At 30.7% G+C, this 20,821-nt stretch overlaps 1 protein-coding gene and 1 pseudogene across 2 annotated transcripts; one reads left to right on the top strand and one right to left on the bottom strand.

Moving 5' to 3' along the window:
- Positions 1–103: 103 nt before the first annotated feature.
- Positions 104–1,647, bottom strand: LOC104789532 (trihelix transcription factor ENAP2). The gene is made up of 2 exons (XM_010515217.3): positions 1,371–1,647; positions 104–1,274 (listed from the first exon to the last, which is right to left on the bottom strand). The coding sequence occupies exon 2, from the start codon at positions 1,272–1,274 to the stop codon at positions 270–272; it is 1,005 nt and encodes a 334-aa protein (XP_010513519.1). The 5' UTR covers positions 1,371–1,647; the 3' UTR covers positions 104–269.
- Positions 1,648–9,735: 8,088 nt separating this feature from the next.
- LOC147949823 (leucine-rich repeat extensin-like protein 4 pseudogene) lies at positions 9,736–12,822 on the top strand (annotated as a pseudogene). Its single transcript, XR_015561518.1, has one exon. The product of XR_015561518.1 is annotated as a leucine-rich repeat extensin-like protein 4 pseudogene (transcript).
- The last annotated feature ends 7,999 nt before the right edge of the window (positions 12,823–20,821 follow it).

Here is a 20,821-nt window from a genome sequence, read left to right as displayed (position 1 = left end):
ACCCTTCCTAACCAAACAGCTTCAAGTAAATCCCACTTCTATTCTTAAACACGTGTAATCATAAACTGTATCTTCTAGATATGGAAATGTATTAACGCTTTGATTTAAGGGAAGTTGCAAATAAATAAGCTAAATTAATAAAGTCGCAAAGACTAAACACAAATTACAAAACTCATCAATTCTGAATTCCCCAAAACGAAAAAAAGAAAAAGAAAAAACAGAACCCTTTGCATCTAAAACAACAACACAAGCTACATAGTTTTATAACTTTATTCATCACTGAGGTTCACATCAGAATTATTCTCCATTTCCTCATCTTCACTCTCATCATCACCACGATGATAGTTCTCTTCCTCTTCACGTAGCCTAGCAATCTCACTCTGAGCTCGATCCACAATCTGTTTCTTCTGCAACTCCAAATCTTTCTGAAAATCAGCTCTCATCTTCTCCAACTCCTTCATTTGATCCTTCTTACTCTTCTCCATCTTCTCATAAACCTTCCCAAACCTCTCAACGGAATCCGCCAACATCTTATACGAAGCAGCGTCATTAAACTTCTTCCTCTCGTAATCAACCTCATCTTCCTCATCCTCCTCCTCTTCAGAATCACCAGGACTATCCATCATCTCATCAAACCCGTTCGACTTATCCAAATACACCTTAGTGTTCATAAACACAAACTCACCCGAATCAACACCACAAGCTAAACCTAAATCCGACTTGGGAGAAACACAAAGCAACATATCCAACTTGTTAAAAAACGCCCATTTACTCGAACCTAAACCAGATTTCTCAACCTTAATCTTCTCTTTCCTATACTTCCTCTTCAAGTTATCAATCATTCTCCTACATTGTGTCTCGGACTTCTCCATCCTAAGCTCCTCACTCACTTTCTCAGCTACTTCATTCCAATCTTCGTTCCTCAAACTCCTCCTACCCAATTGCAAAAACCTATCCCCCCAAATCTCAAGCAACACAAAAGCTTCTTGCTCTCTCCAGTCATACCCAACTTTCCCATCGCTTGGTCCAGCAAAATCGTAACCAGAAGCCACAGGTTTGTTTGGTTTCTGCCTCTTCTGAAACCTCTCATTCCCACGACTGTAACCTCCTCCTCCTTGTGGCTCTTCCTCGTCTCCATCGACTTCATCTTCGTCTTCTTCTTCATGGTAATACGCGTGACGCTTAGGAATGGGTCTACTATACATAGGATGACTCTGTCGATTCAAAGAGTAAAACTTTTTTGGGTACCCTGTTTCATCTTCGCTGTCACCCATCTTTTGAGCAAAACCCAGAAAAAAATGAGAGCTAAAGAAAAGAAGAGAGATGAGATCTAGGGTTTCAAATCGGAGAGATCTAGGGTTTCAAATTACCTGATTGTTTTTTTTTCGATCATCGGAGAAAGATCTTGGAGAGTTTAGCTTTGAGGAAGGAGAAGAGGTAGAAGAAAGTGATGATGAGTTTTATTAACCATGGCCGTGTCTAGGGTTAGAGATTTGCATATTGGAGCCGGGTCGGAGTAGGAAAGCTACCACCACCGGTGAAAACATTGCTTCAGCCAGCGACGGAGTTTTTGTCGCGGCGTTCGGTTGGACCAATCCAATCCATTAGGATCAATTTGGGCTAATTTCAAAAATTTATGAATAGCATTAATAAGGCCCATAGGCCTTGTTTGAATCTAATTTTTATAGCTTTGCTTTGGTGTCGGTTAACTTATTTAGTTATGAGTTTATGACTAATGGATTTGGAATACGAAAATTGTTTGCCTAAACATGGATCAATGTTGTAATAAATTTGGTTAATTTTTTTTAAATAGATGTTTACTTTTCCAAATATAAATAAGTTTTTTTTTTGATATTTAGCTTATATTGGATAATTTGTTGTTTGGTATATTTTTTTTGGTCAACTTTATTTGGTATTTTTGAGTATAAATTTATAACTAATAATTTCGGATATATATAATTTTATTTCAAGTTTTCGAGCGTCTTTTTCAGTTTTTTGGTGCGGATAATTAAAATAAAAACATTTAGAATCGGTTCGAATTTATGACTATTCTGTTTGATACCAAAACCAGATTTTGGTACGATTGTGGTTCTGGTTTTGCATTTTGGGTTTTTATACCCAAACCTAATTAAGGTCCTGATTGGTAAGCTACTTTTAATACTTTAAAAATGTTTAAATTTTTGACAGCCAATTTTTTGCCAAACAGACTTTTTTGGCTTTTAATTTTTTTAAAGTTTCGAAAGTAACTTTTTTTTCTCTTCCTTGTTTTACCTTTTTTTTAAGCGTCAAAAACCAGACTTTAAAACTAAAGATTTTTCAAAGCATTCTTTTTTTCACTCTTTTATATATAAAATCTCTCCAAAAGTATATATAAATATTATACATATTTTAATAGAAGAGTTTATGAAATTCATAATTAATAGAGAATAATAAAATTTATTATTAATAAAATTTATTTTGTCATTAAAATGTTATATAAATTATTTTCTGACATAATATATATTTATTATTAATATTTATAATAATAATAAAAATAACAGCTACAACATTAAAAGTTGTAGGTAAACAATCAGATTCTAACAGTTAAAGTTTCTACAATCAAAACATCAACAGCCAAATTCTCTGCAGCTAAAATTTTAAAATCAAAATCTTTAGAGCCAAAAGTAAAAGCCGTTACCAATCACGGCCTAAATCTTCTATGTTTGCTTTTTATAAATGTGTCTAGTCGGAAAGTCCATGTGGTGGTGTTTTTACTGATCACGCGAGTTTAATAAGCTGCATTATGATTCATTTCTTTTCGAAAAGTGAAAAGTTCATCTAAACAGTAATTCATTAACTGACACTAAAACTATGTAACGTATAAATTATAAGATTGAAATCATATTTTTCTATTTGAGTGGACTAATAAGGAAATGCCAGAACTCTTTAATTAATACAGTACTATATGTTTTTTTAGTATAAATAAATGAGAATTTGTGCTTATTGCCAATGAAAATGTCGACCACGCTTCAACGTTGGTGGGCAATTATTATGCATCAGAAAGGAAGTTAGTATAACCTTAATTGTGGAAATGATGGTAGTGCTAATTAGTATCATAAATAATTCCAACGAATTATCTACTTTTGTTGCATGATTGCATCCTATATCAAATAACTAACACTAGTTTCGTACAGTTACATTCAAAGTGGATAAATATTGTGTAAATATAACGAAATAAACATTTAAAAGACGAAAAAAATGAATTGTGTGAACTTTTTTTTTTTTTTTTTTTGTGTGCAAATGAATCGTGTGACCTAATTAAGAACTTATTTTAAAAATTAAGAGTTAGGCCATTGATATGAACAGATTTAGGTTTAGTATATGAATCGGTCACAAGCTTCCAGGGAAATTTTATATGAATCGATTAACTCGGTCATTCCCATATTGACATAAGTGAAGATTAATTCCTGCTTTTAGGACGACACAAGTAAATAATATCAAATTAAAAAAAAAAAAAAAAAGATTTGGTACTTGAGTTGAGTTGGCATTGTGGACTTTAAACTTCATTTGCATCTCATTAACATGTAATCCCCAGTTTTATTATTCGACTTAATTATAATTAAACCTAGATGATTGACCTGTTTAACTGTTTTGTGTGGGTAGATGCACCAATACATTTCAATGATTATAAAAGTTTAGTTTTGGTCCTTTACATTTTAAATTCGAAAAATTCAACAGCTTCAAATTTTTTAAGTAAATACAATTTTTGCTGTAAATGAAAAATTATAGCATATAAAAGATATACGTTGACTGATTGTTAAAACGAATTTAAACAACAGTTAGAATATCAATTTTTATCTATCGAAAAAAAAGAAAACTACAGTAGGAGTCCGAGCTTGGTCCTGATGGGGCAGGTTCGCATTTGCATATGGCAAGTGTGTGATGAGAAGTGGACGCATTGTGTTGCACCAATCCCGAGGATAAACTTACCTGAGATCATTAAGGCCATTGACGATGGTGACAGGATGAAAGTGTTGTCACGCCTTCTTATGATGCTGATAGTATTATCCAATGATACTTATGGGTAATGGTTTTGAGATTTGATCGTATCTTACAATCTCCATAGATAAATCTGTGCATAAGACCAAATTACAAATTACAAAGTATCTTACAAACTCAGCTGCATATATTTTCTTGAAGGTTCCTAATATAAACATAGCGGCCTGCTGGGCTTAATTACTCCACAAGTCACAACTAATAAATCTGTGCATAAGACCAAATTACAAAGTATTATCAGTTTTTCACTCACTAAATCTTTTTCTCATCCGTCTACACAAAGCAAAATCGACCAATTATTTTTGGATTTTTTTTTTTTTTTTGCTTCAATCCTATTGGATTTCTATTTTTTTTTCTTTGTCTTTCTCTCATCTAAGAGCTCATGTGAAAGGTGTATAAAAAGAAGAAAACTAACATTCGTTATTATATGAGTCCTAAATATTTTGATAAACTAACGAAAAATTCAAGTTTTGAATTTACTAGATAACTTCGTGATGAAAACTCTTAGCACTTTAGTTTTATCGGTTATTCAAATACAATCAATTAGACAGTTTCACAATAACTTTTTTGCAAACTATAGTCTATCTTTAAAATATTTTTTTTAGCTAACTAGTTTAAGTTTAATTTTTCATTTGCATTTCGTTTACAAATAAAATAACATTCTAGTTATGAATAGTTTGAGTTATTTGACGACATACAATTTGTTAAGGTTTTAATATTTTCATAAATATCTAATTATTGGAAGATAAAAATAGTTTAAAATTTCAAAAATCTAACTATTGAAAAATAAAAATAAAGATAAATTCTAATTTACAAATATTTTTTTGTATAAACCTTTTTGCAAATCACACAATCAAACGGTCTAGCTTTCTCCATAATAATATACTATAATAATGTCAAGTAACGGTCCCTTTTAGGCGCCTAGCGGATGGATACCTTGGTACGTAGAAGAAGAGTTCTGCTAAGCCAATCGTAATACATGGCACGAGATAATCAATGACGTGAAAATAAAAACGAAATGAACCTAGCATTTATGGTTGGAAGGTCGCTTCCGGGACATAAGTGTGTAAACCGGTGAGAGAGTCAAATGAGTGATCGTAAAACCGTTACGAAGCTTCCACAAAGTCTACACAACAATCTCCATCAACGCGTTATGAGTGGGTTTACGTTCGCTCACTCACTCCAATGCCAACCAGTTTACTTTCACCAATTTTTTTGTCTTTAGTCTTTACTTTCAGTCAGCATTTAATTTCTTAATCTTTTTATTTATTGATTTGACAAATATATAGTCCAAGAAAAAGGTATCTTCGTTGTTGAAGATGCGCTGTTCCGATTTTTTTTCGTAAAGAAAATAGAATCTTGTGTAAAAAAAAAAAAAAAATAGAACCAAATTTTTTCTTTTTTAAAATAGAACATAATTTATTTTATTTACATGAGTTGCGAAATAGAAAAGAGTTATTCGATGGTGAAAGGAAAAATTAGTTAGAAAATACTGCATGTATATATTCACTAATTAATTAAGTTAACAAAATGGAGCTTCATTAAAGAGACGATCATTCAATTCTGCATGTTTGTGAAACATACTAATTTTTATTTCTTCTATTCATTTCTTGCAGCAACATGCACATACGTTTCATTTGTTATATATAACGCCCTACTACTTTTTTTTTCTAACTACTAACGAGGTAGTGAATGGTGATGGATTTGTGATGAGAATTATATTATTTTCTTCCATGCACGAAAGTAAGGGAGATGCTGCATATGTGTTTATAGAGGAAGAACATATACTATGCAAACTTAACCTTTTTTTAATGCAAATTTAACCTACTTTCTTTATATAATAAGATAAATACAAATATGAAGGAAATATTCACAAAAAAATTTATGATATTTAGAGTACTATATATGAGAAACATAGTACTCTAAAAAGGGAGATAGCTAGAGTACTTATTTTCTTATTGTTAATAGTAATGAATTAGTAAAAGGAAAGGTTTGTTGGCTTCTTATCCATTACAAGATCCTGGTACTGGTGAATGTGTATATTTTGATAATTGATCCGCTATTTGATTTTCCATTCGGAAAGGGTGAACGCATAAGACTATGTCGAATTGTCTAGAGTGTTTGAAATTCATGTGTAGTACTTAGGGAATCTCATAGAATCTATATATGTGAATGTGAAAACAGTTTAAAAACAAAATAGATTCATGTTCAAATGAGCTTATATATTGAGATAAAAAATCTAAAACTGAAAATAAAATGGTTCATTGAGCCTTATTCAGTTATTGTGTAAGAAATGTAAAAGACGAAAATACTTGTTTTTTTGACAATAGACGAAAAGACTTTAGGTTGTCACCAATTGACATTCATTGAGCTTTAGATTTTTTATCTCAATGGGTATTATACCTATAGTTTCCAAATATATACGAAACATACAAATCTGATAAGACAATCGAAAATTACTTTATTATTGTAGTATATGGTTTATTCTAGATCCTCCATACTAATAAGCTCTTTCATCAATAACTGATTTTTGGAGCAAAACTAATATATTTTCAATATATTGTAACAAGAGCTGAATAAGTACTTGTATTAATTCGTTCATATGGAGACACGAGCTCGTGAGTAAGTGAAACTTGCATTATTCATGGGACCTTTTTGGCCCACAACAAAAGTGTTAGAATACAAAATTTGTGTGTTTGGACTATGGAACGATCGAGATATATATGTACTTCTTTAACTAATTTGAATGTTTTATATATACGTTCCGACTCAGTCTAGGTGTTCTAAATTCCTCCACATTGTTTTCAACATAAAAAAAAAAGCATATGAAAAACAAATTCAAAATCTATGTTCTAACTCCTTTTGGCACCAAAAAATGTATCTCCTTTAGATCATTCATCAGCTATTGTACCCAAAGTTAGTGTTAACAATATGATTAATCAAATGATAGGATCATCGAATTTTAAGTTAATAAATTTTAATAGAAGTGGTTATGCAAAAGTAAAAGCATATGTTTATTAAACACTGACTATCTAAAAGAGCGACACATGTCGGCGAGCTCAAAGCCCTCGAACATCCCGCTGGTCTATCTGATATGTAGAAAAATGTCCCCACACGGTTTGCTTCGTTGCGGCAATAACTAAGAAAAAATGCTCCAAAAGCAAATTTAATTAGACAAATAAATCTTTTTTGATTACTACTAAAGGCGATTTGTTTGGTTCTTTTCTTTTTTTTAAACATCTAATCAATGATTAATAAAACCTTTGGTAGTTAGGCTGTTAGGTGTCGCGAATTCTTATAATTTATTAGTACTAATAAACCTTAATGGAGTCGGTTATCAAATAATTTGTATCAATGCTTTTGTAGGATATACAAAATAGAATAAATAAAAAAGATTCGAAAATGTTTCGGTTTTATAATAGTGTTTTGGGGTTTTAAAACAGTGTTTTACTTATGTGCCTTTTTTTTTTTTTTTTGAACGAAATGTGCCTATCTTTTATGAATCATAATTCTGCTGACTTGATTCTTTTTTTTAGTGCTCCTTGCCAAAATCATGCCGTGAAATCATAATCACCATACAATATAATAATGCAAAATTTGATAGATTACTAATTTTAAATTTGAAATTTTTTAGGGTAAATCTAGGGTAATAGACATTTATCATTCATTTTTATGATATGTAAATATATATTCCAAGCAGCTACAAAACCAGTAATAAGAAGAGAAGCTAGCACATCTCACTACCTAGCTAGGTAGAAACTAATATAATGAGACAGATCACATCACACAAAGCTCCGGAAACAATACAAACAATACATGAGCAAATTAGTTACCACAACTAGTTGAATACGTTCTATTTTGTGATGCATGATTAAGAACTACAAAACTAATCCAAATTTAAGGTACTACACTCAACATCCTGTTTTTTGTGACCATAGTCGTTGGTTCGTTATGTAGTAAATCTCCAAAATTATGGAAGAACTAACGCATAATGTGAATCATGACAAAATACTGCAAGACTAAATAGATGTCTTCGATTTTATGTCTTTCATTCCAAACTCTTTTAATCACATCATATTATTTTGTTTTATCTCAAAACACGATAGTGATTTGTAGGATCTTAACATGGAAACTGATATTAATGAGTTTCTTTTGTATACACTACACTTAAAAAAAAAAAAAAACCTATATATATACATATAATTTTCTTATCCAAATTAGATTAGTTTTTTGGGTCCGAATTAAACAATATATAAGTATGCAACAATTCTTTCGCAGAAACATTTAATCTTTCAATGTGCATCACTTAGATGGACTAAAGCCATCAATTTATATGAAATTTTTTAATTGGTTTGGTCATGAAAACGATCTAAAAGGAATTATCCACTAATTGCCAATAACCTCTTAGTTATTAACCTAAATCTAAGTGACTAGACACCATACCAACCTTATAATATGGTTTTATATATTCTGATTAACAAAGAACCAAGTGCGTAATAGTTAACTAATTGTTGTTATCCCTTGTCAAGCTCATCTTGTGAATGCACATACGTCCAAAGCAGCCACACTTTGACGTAGAAATAAATCGACATCTTCTGAATAACAATAGTATTAACAATAATAATTTTAAGAAAACAAAGACCTAATAAATAAACCCGTGATCGATCGATAGAGAAAAATTAAATGTTACAAACAAAAATGACAATAAATCAAAACACGATCACAACCGATACGATTCAAGAAATCGTCATGAACCACACCGACTCTTTCCCCCCTTAACCACCTTCTCTACTTTTTAATTTTATTTTTCTGCATTATTATGTAACTGCTTCTTTTATTATATAAGTTTGGAGATATTTAATACTAACAAAAAGAAGAAGTAGGATACACCAAACACTAATTAATTTTAGTATTGACATTATGTCTATTTCCGTGGAATATGTTGATATGGATTTTTCTTTTGTGACATTTTCAAGAAAAATAAAAGAGGCTCAAAAAGCTGGCAAATCGAAATTATCATACCTTTGACCATATATATACCAAATAGTAGTATGAATTAAGATGAAAGCTTAGTGGTGGAAAATGAGAACCACTGATTAATTAAAACACTGAGAAAACAAATAAAGAAAAGCCAAAAACTATGCACAAATAATACTTTTTTTGGTAAAGACATCTTTAGCCCATAATCAGACACTCGTATCTTCTTTTGGGGTATATGTATTTATAATCTCCACACAAAATCAACAAATGCGAAATCTTAAATACCAAAATCCAAAATCTGTCCACAAAACTAAAAAAATATGATTTGATATCAACAATAATACCTTATAGTCTTTAGACATTTATAGTTTCCTCAAATTGATAAAATAAAAAAAAATAATAATAATAAGACAACTTTTTTTTTGTTTGGATGTTACAATTTCACACACTTTAGAAGAAAAAAATTGGGACAGATGGAGGAGGCACTTCTATCTCATTTCTCATTTAACTTACTAAACATTGTGATTTGCTAGCATCTAAAAAGTCTAAACCTTTGTATACTTCCATTGATGTTAAATCCATTTATCTTCTAAAATTAAACCTTTACTTTCTAAAATATGTAGATGGTGACCTACAAATAATTGAAGAAAATATGGTACCACAACTTTAAAAACTTATAAAGTTGATACATATATATATATATATACACACATATCTCACAATGGGCTTATTTATATAAGATTTGGTGAAGAAAGAATACAATAAACTGAGCAGCTTAAGATTGACCCAAAACTTTAAAAAATGAAATTTAAAAAAAAAACAAGTATAACGTATACTTTGCAAACTACGAAGACGCTCCATTCCAAAAGCCAAACTCCACAAATATCGAATTGCTTTTTTGTTTAAATATCTTTCTAAAAAAAAAAACAAAAAAAAAACGAATAAGTGTAGGCCTGAGCTGTGTTTGAGCTGTCTCTCTTTCTCATTTAAAATCCCCACCTCACTCTCTCTCTCTCTCTCTCACAACACAACTCTCAAAAATCCTCTAATTTTATTTTCCCATTTTACCCTTCCTCCTCCTCCGAATTTTCCAAAACCTCTGCGCCACACTCTTAACCTCACCGCAGATGTATCGTATACTGACTACGACGACATGATGAAGCTGAACACCACTCACTCTCTCCTCCTCCTCTTCTTCTTCTTCTCCTTCTCTCATTCTCTCTCAATCTCATCCAATGCTCCTCTCTCTTACAACGAAGTCAGATTCATCCAACGCCGTCAACTTCTCTACTACCGCGACGAGTTCGGCGACCGCGGCGAGAACGTCACCGTAGATCCATCACTAGTCTTCGAGAATCCGAGGCTTCGTAGCGCTTACATAGCTTTACAAGCTTGGAAACAAGCTATCCTCTCTGATCCTAACAACATCACTTTGGATTGGATCGGATCCAATGTCTGTAGCTACACCGGAGTTTTCTGTTCTCGCGCTCTCGATAATCGCCGGATCCGTACCGTCGCCGGAATCGATCTCAACCACGCCGATATCGCTGGGTATTTGCCTGAGGAGCTTGGTTTGTTGACAGATGTGGCTTTGTTTCATGTTAATTCGAATCGTTTCTGTGGTACTGTGCCTCGTAAGTTCAAGCAGCTTAAGCTTTTGTTTGAGCTTGATCTCAGTAACAACAGATTCGCCGGGAAGTTTCCGACGGTGGTTCTTCAGTTACCGTCGTTGAAGTTCTTAGATCTCCGGTTTAATGAGTTCGAAGGAACCGTACCGAAGGAGCTTTTTAGTAAACCTTTAGATGCGATTTTCATTAATCATAACCGGTTCCGGTTTGAGTTACCGGAAAATTTAGGTGATTCTCCGGTTTCGGTTATCGTTCTTGCGAATAATCATTTCCACGGTTGTGTTCCGACGAGTTTGGTTGAGATGAAGAATCTTAATGAGATTATTCTGATGAACAATCATCTGAATTCTTGTTTGCCGGCGGATATCGGAAGGTTGAAGAACGTGACGGTGTTTGATGTTAGTTTTAATGAGCTTGTTGGTCCGTTGCCGAAGAGTGTTGGTGGTTTGGTGGAGGTTGAGCAGTTGAATGTGGCTCATAATTTGTTGTCTGGGAAGATTCCGGCGAGTATTTGTCAGCTTCCCAAGCTTGAGAACTTCACTTATAGTTATAATTTCTTTACTGGTGAAGCTCCTGTGTGTTTGGGGTTGTCTCAGTTTGATGATCGGAGAAATTGTTTGCCGGGGAGACCTGCTCAGAGATCTTCACGGCAATGTTCAGCTTTCTTGTCACGGCCGCCGGTCGATTGTGGATCTTTTAGTTGTGGTCGTTCTGTTTCACCGTCTCCTCCTATTGTAGCATTACCGCCGCCTCCTCCTCCATCGCCACCTTTACCTCCACAAGTCTACTCTCCTCCGCCGTCGCCTCCTGTTTTCTCTCCGCCACCGTCTCCCCCTGTCTTCTCTCCCCCGCCACCTCCGCCACCTCCACCACCAGTATTTTCTCCTCCGCCTCCTCCGCCGCCACCACCACCACCAGTCTACTCTCCGCCTCCGCCTCCTCCTCCGCCACCGCCACCCGTTTATTCTCCCCCACCACCACCTCCTCCGCCGCCTCCACCGCCACCAGTTTATTCGCCACCACCTCCACCTCCATCGCCACCACCACCAGTATATTCTCCTCCTCCGCCGCCACCGCCGCCACCGCCGCCACCACCATCGCCACCACCACCAGTCTATTCTCCTCCTCCTCCACCACCGCCACCACCACCAGTCTATTCTCCTCCTCCGCCACCACCGCCAGTATATTCATCTCCCCCACCACCAGCTCCAATATATTGCGTTCGCCCTCCACCACCGCCATGTCCCTTACCTCCGCCACCACCACACTACTCACCTCCACCACCGCCACATTACTCTTCTCCCCCACCGCCACATCACTCACCTCCTCCACCTTACTACTACAGTTCACCACCGCCACCGCATCACTCACCGCCTCCACCTTATCACTACAGCTCACCACCGCCACCCCATCACTCACCGCCTCCACCTTACCACTACAGCTCACCGCCACCACCAGCACCAACTTATACATACTCATCCCCACCGCCACCACCACATTCTCCACCACCGCCACATTCCCCACCACCGCCCCCACATTATTCACCTCCTCCACCACCTCCATGTATCGAACCACCTCCACCTCCACCTTGCATAGAGTACTCACATCCTCCTCCACCGACAGTCCATTACAGTTCGCCACCGCCGCCACCATCAGTCCATTACAGTTCGCCACCGCCGCCACCATCAGTCCATTACAGTTCACCACCGCCACCATCAATCCACTACAGTTCACCACCACCTCCATCTCCAGAATTCGAAGGTCCATTACCGCCTGTTATCGGAGTATCATATGCATCTCCACCACCACCACCCTTCTATTGATTCTTTCAGAGGTAAACCGTTTCAATTACTCTTTATCAAAAAAAAAAACAAGACTTCGTTCATAGATTATTTACAGAGATCAAAAAAAGAGAACAGATTTTAAGAGTGATCAAGATTGTCTAGAAGAAGAAGATGATTTATTCCGATGAAAATAAGTGAGATTATTATTATTATTATTATTATTATTGTTATTAGGGGATTCCAGGAAGGAAGAAAAACGAAAAAAAAAAAAAAAAAGTTTGTATAGAGGATGATGATAAAATCGGGGAGCAACATCTTCTGCTCCATTTGTTTTTCTTTCATTTTGTGTCTTTTTTTTTTCTTCAGATTAATTTTATTTTTATTTTTGTGTTCTATTCAGAGAGTTCCTAATTCCGTAGTGAAAAACTCGACCACACTTTTCTCTTTTTTTGGGGTTTCTGTTTTGATCTTATCAGAAGAAGATCTTTAGGCTTCTTACATTAGTTCACTTGTTTCTTGCTATATTTATCGAATAGAACCATAAACAATAAGATTCGTAATCTCTAAAGCCGGTGGTAGATCGAGAAACATTTTACTGTATTATATACCACGCGCAACTAATATTTTTTTATTTTTAAGTTTCTGTTAAATTAGTAATGATAAAAGACGTATTTAGAGTAAATATATGTGTGAAAACAATAAAGTTATTGAGAATCTGACTATAGGAGCTGTTAGAAGTCATCGATACAATTGTCAAATGTACGAAGAAGAAGAAGAAAACAATTGTATTCTTTGAGTTTTTTTTGATAATTTTTTTTGAGAGATATTTTATTTCTTAACTTTAGTTATTGAATTAATCATAATAATAATGGGCTTCACGTGGGAATGAAATAGACTCTCTCTATTTGGTACTCCCTCTATGTCATAAAAATTGATGTTTTAGAATATTTTTTTTGTTTCATAAAGATTAATGTTCTGTAAACTTCAAGAAGTAATGATGTTTTGGGATATTTTTTTTGTTTCACAAAGATTAATGTTCTGTAAACTTCAAGAAGTAATCGTTAAAAATATTTAAAATTTTGAATTGTTATTAGTTTAAAATTAAATAATATCTTTTTAGTCAAAGAAAAAATATACTTCCTCTGTTTCAAAATATAAGATGTTTTGAGTGAAAGCACGTACATTAAGAAATAACCACTTTAAAAAAGTTCAACCAATCATAAACAAGACTGCATAAAATAAATAATAAAAAAATAGAAAAGTAATCTAAAAATTACTTAAAAAGTTGAAAACATCTTATATTATAAAACAAAGAAAAACCTCTAAAACATCATATATTATGAACAGAGAGAGTATTTAAACTCAGTAATTATTGTTTTCTTAAAATATGTAAAAACTTCTAAACATTAATATTTTAGAGACAGAAGAATTATATTCGAGTAAAAATTCAAATTTTATTATCGAACTAGTAAACTGCCCAAAAAATATAAAAAAACTGAGACAACAGAAAAATATGACTGTGTGCAATAAAATTTTAATCTTTAAAAAGTTTACCACTAGTTAACAATTTGTTATTACTGCGTGCAGCTGATACACCATTGTTAACAACTTAACAATATTTTTAAACAACCATGATTTAACTCCTAAACAAAAAAAAAATTAAAAAGTGAAAAAGTGAGGAATAAGAGCCTTGATTGCCGCAAAGATTTTTAGAATAGTGCTAGTAGTATTGACTTGACTTATTTGAGAAAAAGAAGTAAATTTAGATTTCTTTGAATGCTGTGAATCCTTAATATGTGGGTCGCTTCATTTCACCTTTTTCTGTTCCTTCTTTATTTAATATTTCAACCTTTTTTTTGGTCTGTGTTGAAAAATTGAAACTACAACAATATTTAAAAAATACTAGTACAATAGAGAGAAACAGTAGAATCCTGCCGACAGTTCAACGATTTCTTGCGTCAGTATCTATTTACGAGTTTACATTGATTTTTTTGTGTACTTTTATTAGGAATTTTACCTTTTATGTCATCGCTCTTTCTCTTTTGGTGGTAAGACAGATTATAGTATTGATCGAAAAAATGTATCAGAATTAGCACAATAAACGCCTGTCGTACCGGATTTGTGCTAACCGGATATATTGACAGGAGAGAACAAATGGTTTGTTCTTTCCCCAAGTGCAAAATCGGTTTAAGTATAACAAGTAACAACAACAACAAGTTGCTAAAATATTATAGGTGTCTTATGCGAAAAAGACTTGCAACTCTCTTTGTGACAAATTGAAAATACAGTTTTTTTCTTACACGTTAGTATCGTCTTTACGAAATGGAATAATATAAATGGATTCTTGTAGTTCTTATAAAAACTTAAATAATGGAATATAATTGTTGGCAGCAATCTCAGGAAAACGATAAGAAAAAAGTAATGGCCGAAGTAAGTGTCCTGCATCTAAGGGTTTTAGGATGCCATTAGATTTATAAGACATCATGGGGATTTCACTTAATCTATTCATAAAATTATCCATCAGTTTTGGGCTTATATGGTTTACTACACTAATATATTATTGTGAATTGATGTTTTCTAATAAAATCTAATATTATTTATTAGTTAAATTAGATATGCTTATAGTGAGTGTCATAAAACATAACTTTCAACATAAACAAAAAAGGGTTGAAATATTAAAATATGATAGTATTATTAGTTAAATTAGATACTTACAAGTTTTATCATATGTATGTAACACATTACATTTCTTAACCTTTTTTTTTTTTTTGAACATCTACATTTCTTAACATGCGAATGCATTAATCAAAAAATTTAAAGTGAATGAATATAAACGAGGGTGGACAAATATATTTCACCACAGAAGAAAGTGGACCGACAGAAGGATAATGCTTTCGCGGGGTGAGTGGGGGCTGACAAGTCTGTTTATTCTTGTTTCGCATATGATTTTAAATTTACCCTAATATCTCTTTTTTTTTTACTCAATTCAATTCTCATATCACTTCTAATATTTAATTGCTTTCCACTAGTCAAAATATAACTGTACTATATATATATATATATATGTAGATTTGGAACTTGAACATAAACTCATCTAAAATGTTATAATTCTCGTTGGAACTTAATGCTCTTTAGTACATTTGCAACTTGCAAGTCAGATTTTCAACCCAATAACTTTTTTTTTCTTTACTTTTCATATTTGTGTACTTGGAATATTATTGGTCAATGAGTTATTTAAGACTTGGGAAAAATATGATAGAACTTTATAATTTTTTAATACTGAATATTGAAAACTTATCATTATTCGCATGTGTGAAGTTTCTAACAAATAACGGGTGAGTGGATACCTATCTAACGAGATATTTAATTAAGACTTAGAGAAAATATGTTGCATTTTTTTTAAAAATATTTAATATTGAAAACTTATAGTTTTTTTCATGTAAAGTTTTAAACGGATAATCGATAAACTTTATCAATTAAATTCTTAAATTTTCATAGATCAGTTATTTTTAATGGATAACCAGGTATACAAATTATTTTGAGAATTACCTAGAAGGATTTTTAAGGGGCAATTCTCATCAACAACACAAAGATATGTTTTTATTTATTTAGCACATCATCATCCCAAAATATGTGATTAATGTTTTGAAATTTCACTTCACAAATAATGAATGACCTTGGTTAGGTAACAAGTTTAGAATATCCTTTTTGAAGTAAAAATGTAGAATAATTATTGATATTTATTTTAATATCATGCATATTGATTTTTTTTATTGTTCTACCCCTACCTTCATTAATGTATTGTTTTATTTGATATCATAAATTAATAAATTAAAAGAATAGAGATAAAATTGGAAAAGCTATCAAAAAATTGTATTGAAACATAAAATGGCAACGAATAGTTTCTAAAATGACAATAATTTGAAATGAAAGAATTATATTCTAAAGTTAAGATAGAGTAATAGGTTAGAAATGTTTTTCTTTTGTGAACGAAATGATTAGAAATGTTTGTTAGAAAATTCCAAATATGTCTATTTGGGAGTAGACGTTGGCCAAATCATTTGCCAGTTTTGTTTAGTTGTTTTTTGGTTTTTATCGTTAATCATTCGGATGTAAAATTAAAATATTGTAGTTGGAGACTTGATGATAAATAAATAAATCAAGATATTTTTAAACTATAGATAAAAGTAAAGTAAGTAATTTTCTTTTTAAATGTACAAATGTAAAGATATAAAGCATATACGGATGATATTACATTGAAAGAAAAATGCCAAAAATATATCAAATCCTTTACTTATTGCCCAAAAAACAAAAAGTTTATTTTTGAAGTATAAATTACGTTTTTTCATTTCGGTTTGCATAACCGTTCTTGATTTAAATCTGTTATATTTCCCAATACTTAGTTTAGTTCATCAAGTTCAAAACGACGTCGTTTGAGTAGTCTCCAACTTTGCCCAATCCTAAAACTGCATGGGTATTTCCTACAATATGCTTGTTCTTCTCCAACTCTCCTCAATTGCATTAATTAATTACAGACGTTAATTAAAAATATCATGATGGCATAATCCATCATAAGAGAGTTCCACTAGTCCACCGTCACACTACCATACACAAGCTAAGAAGAATCAGAACCATACTTTTTTTTGGAACTGTAAATTTTTATTAGTTTTACTTAAAATTTTGTAGATTATTATAAAAGTTTTAAATACTACAAACAAATACTACTTATATATATATATATATATATTTATATATATATACATACATATATTTATAATTATTATATATAATTTTAATAACATACATTGTGCCCTAGTGACTAATAACAACACTAATAGAAATTACCAAAATACATATTATGATCAACCTAATTTCTATATTTAAAAAAATATTTTTGTTATTGTTCTTTAATAATTTGAATTTTTTTGGAATTGTAATTTTTTTTTAGTTTTACTTCGAATTTTGTATATTTATCATAAAAGTTGACATTGTGTGTTTTTTGTTGTTGTTGTGGAGAGAAATGAAGATGAAGATGAAGATGAAGTTGAAGTTGATAGAAAAAGATAAATAATTCAATTGTCGTATAAAAAAAATAAATCGAGTAAACATTTTGATTTTGAATGGTAATTCACAAATGTGAAAATGGTAGTAAAACAGGTAAAAAATCGGTTTGATGATAGATGATAGGTATTGGAAATTCATTATAACGTACACATATCACAATAATCAATCAATGCATCTAAGTGTCTTTCTTTATTTCTCTTTCTCGTCTTTATTAACTTTGTGAATTGTTTTTTCTTTTTGTTTTTACATTAGATGCCACATTGATATATCATCATACTAAGAGTAATTTTTTTATATATATTTTGTGTGTTTGTTAACAACATACATTGTACCTTAGTGACTCAATAACAATACTAATACAGATTACTAAACTAAATATTATGATCAACCTAATTTCTCTATTTTAAAAATTATTTTTGTTATTGTTCTTTGATAATTTGATTTTTTTTTTTGGAAATGTAAATTTTTATTAGTTTTACTTAAAATTCTCTAGGTTTATTATAAAAATTTTAAATACTAATATATATGTATATACATATATATATATATTTAAGTTTATTATATATAAATTTGATAACATACATTGTACACTAGTGACTAAAAACAACACTAATTCAAATTACCAAAATACATATTATGATCAATCTAGTTTCTATATTTTAAAATTTATTTTTGTTATTGCTCTTTGATAATTTGATTTTTTTTTTCTTAGAACTGTAAATTTTTATTAGTTTTACTTTGAATTTTGTAGATTTATTATAAATGTTGACATTGTTTGTTTTTTTGTTGTTGTTGTGGAGAGAAGTGAAGATGAAGATGAAGTTGAAGATATACAATTGTGGCGTTTATTTTTTATGAATTATGAGGATGTTGTTTTTTGCTTTTGAGGATCCAATCTTATTATTGACTGAAATTGTTCCCAGTACATTTACTGTATTTTAGATTTTCTAATTAACTGCTTATGTAAACCCTTCATACGTTGATGTTGCAATAATAAGTTATTTTTAAAAAATAATTATCTTCCGTGTAAGTGATTATGTTTGTATGCCCATGTTTTGGTCTAATATCAATAAGATCGTTTCTGTTTTTCTTTAGTTGGTTTGAAACCAATTTGGAGTTAAGCAAATAATGGATCGAATTATGGTGTTAATAAGTAATATAAATTCTTATGTATGTATATGTATATATGTGACTATAAGTTTAGCTAAGTAAAAAATTCTATAATATTTAAATATAATCTTGAACATATATATATATATATGTGGAAGGAATGTATGGAATTATTGGATAGAAGTTATTTTTGAGTTAAATGACCTTTTATGCCTTTAAAGTAAGTTAAATATTAATAAATTTTTATATGTGTCTTGACTTTTTAAAAAAGGAATACCAAGTATTTCCTTCCAAATTTGAAGTGACATAGTATTTTAGTTTTCTTATATGATTTTATGAACTTCAGTGTAAAGGTTTTTCAAACTAATCAATACACTCACACTAATTGAATTATAAAATTTGAAGAAATGTTTATTAAATAAATATTTTGTTGTTCCTACAAATAGGACAACATATATTATAGTTTAACCATGGAGTTAAGCAATGGAAATGGAACTTGTGATTGCAAGACAAAATGCTTATATATATATATATTTTTTTTTTCGTGCAAAAATGCTTATATATATATTATGTTACACATTGATCGTTTAAAAATGAATAGGAACATCTAATTCTCAAATAAAGTTGATTTTTTGTTAAAACCAACATATGTGAATTTAAATTTAACTATGCAAATTTAAAAAATAAATATGAATAGATTAGAAAGGCAAGAAATATAAAAGAAATATTTTTGTTTATATAAATAAAGTAAAAATTGAAAAAAATGTTAAATATATATAATACTTTCTAAATTAAAATATAGAATCAAGCTCTTACAACACATATGAGATATAACAACATTTATTGGTGGGAGAGGAGGAGAGAATGATTACTATAAGATGATAATCCAAATTAGATAATGGAGATGAATCTTTAAAAAATAGAACAATGTAAAATATATGTATAATACTTTCTAATTTAAAATATAGAATCAAACTCTTACAACACATATGAGATATAACAACATTTGATATTGGTGGGAGAGGAGAAATTGATTACTCATAAGATAATAATCCAAATTAGATAATGGAGATGAATCTTTTAAAATAAGAACAATACAAAATATATATCATGTAGTCTCTAAAATTAAAATTTAGCATTACAAATTTACATTTGTATTGGTATTTCATTTGTTTTTTACAACCCATACAACAAAAATAAGAAATCAAGAAAAAAAAACGAAAAGTGATTTGAAGTATTGTAGAAGAGAATGAGAGAATGTGAAAATGAGATAGTAAAAGAATGTCAATATGAGAGAACAAGAGATTGAGAGAATGCTTATTTATATGATAAGAAAGGATGGAAGTTATATTTAGAATTATGGAGTTACAATAGTAATTTATTGTGTTTAAATAAAATTGAGTGGTGGAATATGATTAATGCATAATTTATTGTATTTTCAGTTATAATTTTATTTTAATGTGTGAGTTAAATGTATTGTATTTATTGGGTCTTAAATATTGTTTAAAGCAATTAGAAAACAAATAAAAAATAAAAAAATTAGAAAACATTAAATGAAAATCAACCAATAAGGAGATACCAAAACCTTACTTTTACATATATGATTAGATGCTATATTGATATATCATCATACTTAGATTAATATTATATATATATTTTGTGTTTGTTAACAACATACATTGTACCCTAATGACTTAATAACAACACTAATACAAATTATTAAACTAAATATTATGATCAACCCAATTGCTATATTTTTAAAGTTATTTTTATGGGCAATTGTCATAAATACCACTAAAATATGTTTTTATTCCAAAAATACCACAATTTAGTTTTTTTTTTCCAAAAATACCACTAAAATGTATTTTTTTTTTCCAAAAATACCACATTATTGAATTAAAGTTCTAATACTAAAAACTTATTCCTAAATTCTAAATACTAAACCCTACCCCTAAAAACTATACCCTAAAATTAAATGTGTCAACCCAAACCAAAAAGAAAAATTTTACATCCTTAAAAATCTATTTTTTTTTGTGTTTGTGGTAATTTTGGAAAACAATTATGTGGTATTTTTGGATAAAAAAACTAAAATGTGGTATTTTTGGAAAAAAAAACCTTTTTAGTAGTATTTAAAGTTATTTCTCTATTTTTATTGTTCTTTGATAATTAATTTTTTTTTTGGAACTGTAAATTTTTACTAGTTTTACTCAAAATTTTGTA

Source organism: Camelina sativa, chromosome 1 (assembly GCF_030686135.1).
Source record: "Camelina sativa cultivar CO46 ecotype springtype chromosome 1, ASM3068613v1".
NCBI classification, from domain to species: Eukaryota; Viridiplantae; Streptophyta; class Magnoliopsida; order Brassicales; family Brassicaceae; genus Camelina; species Camelina sativa.
The sequence above is the reverse complement of the archived record's forward strand: the minus strand, read 5'-3'. Positions and strand labels throughout refer to the sequence as shown.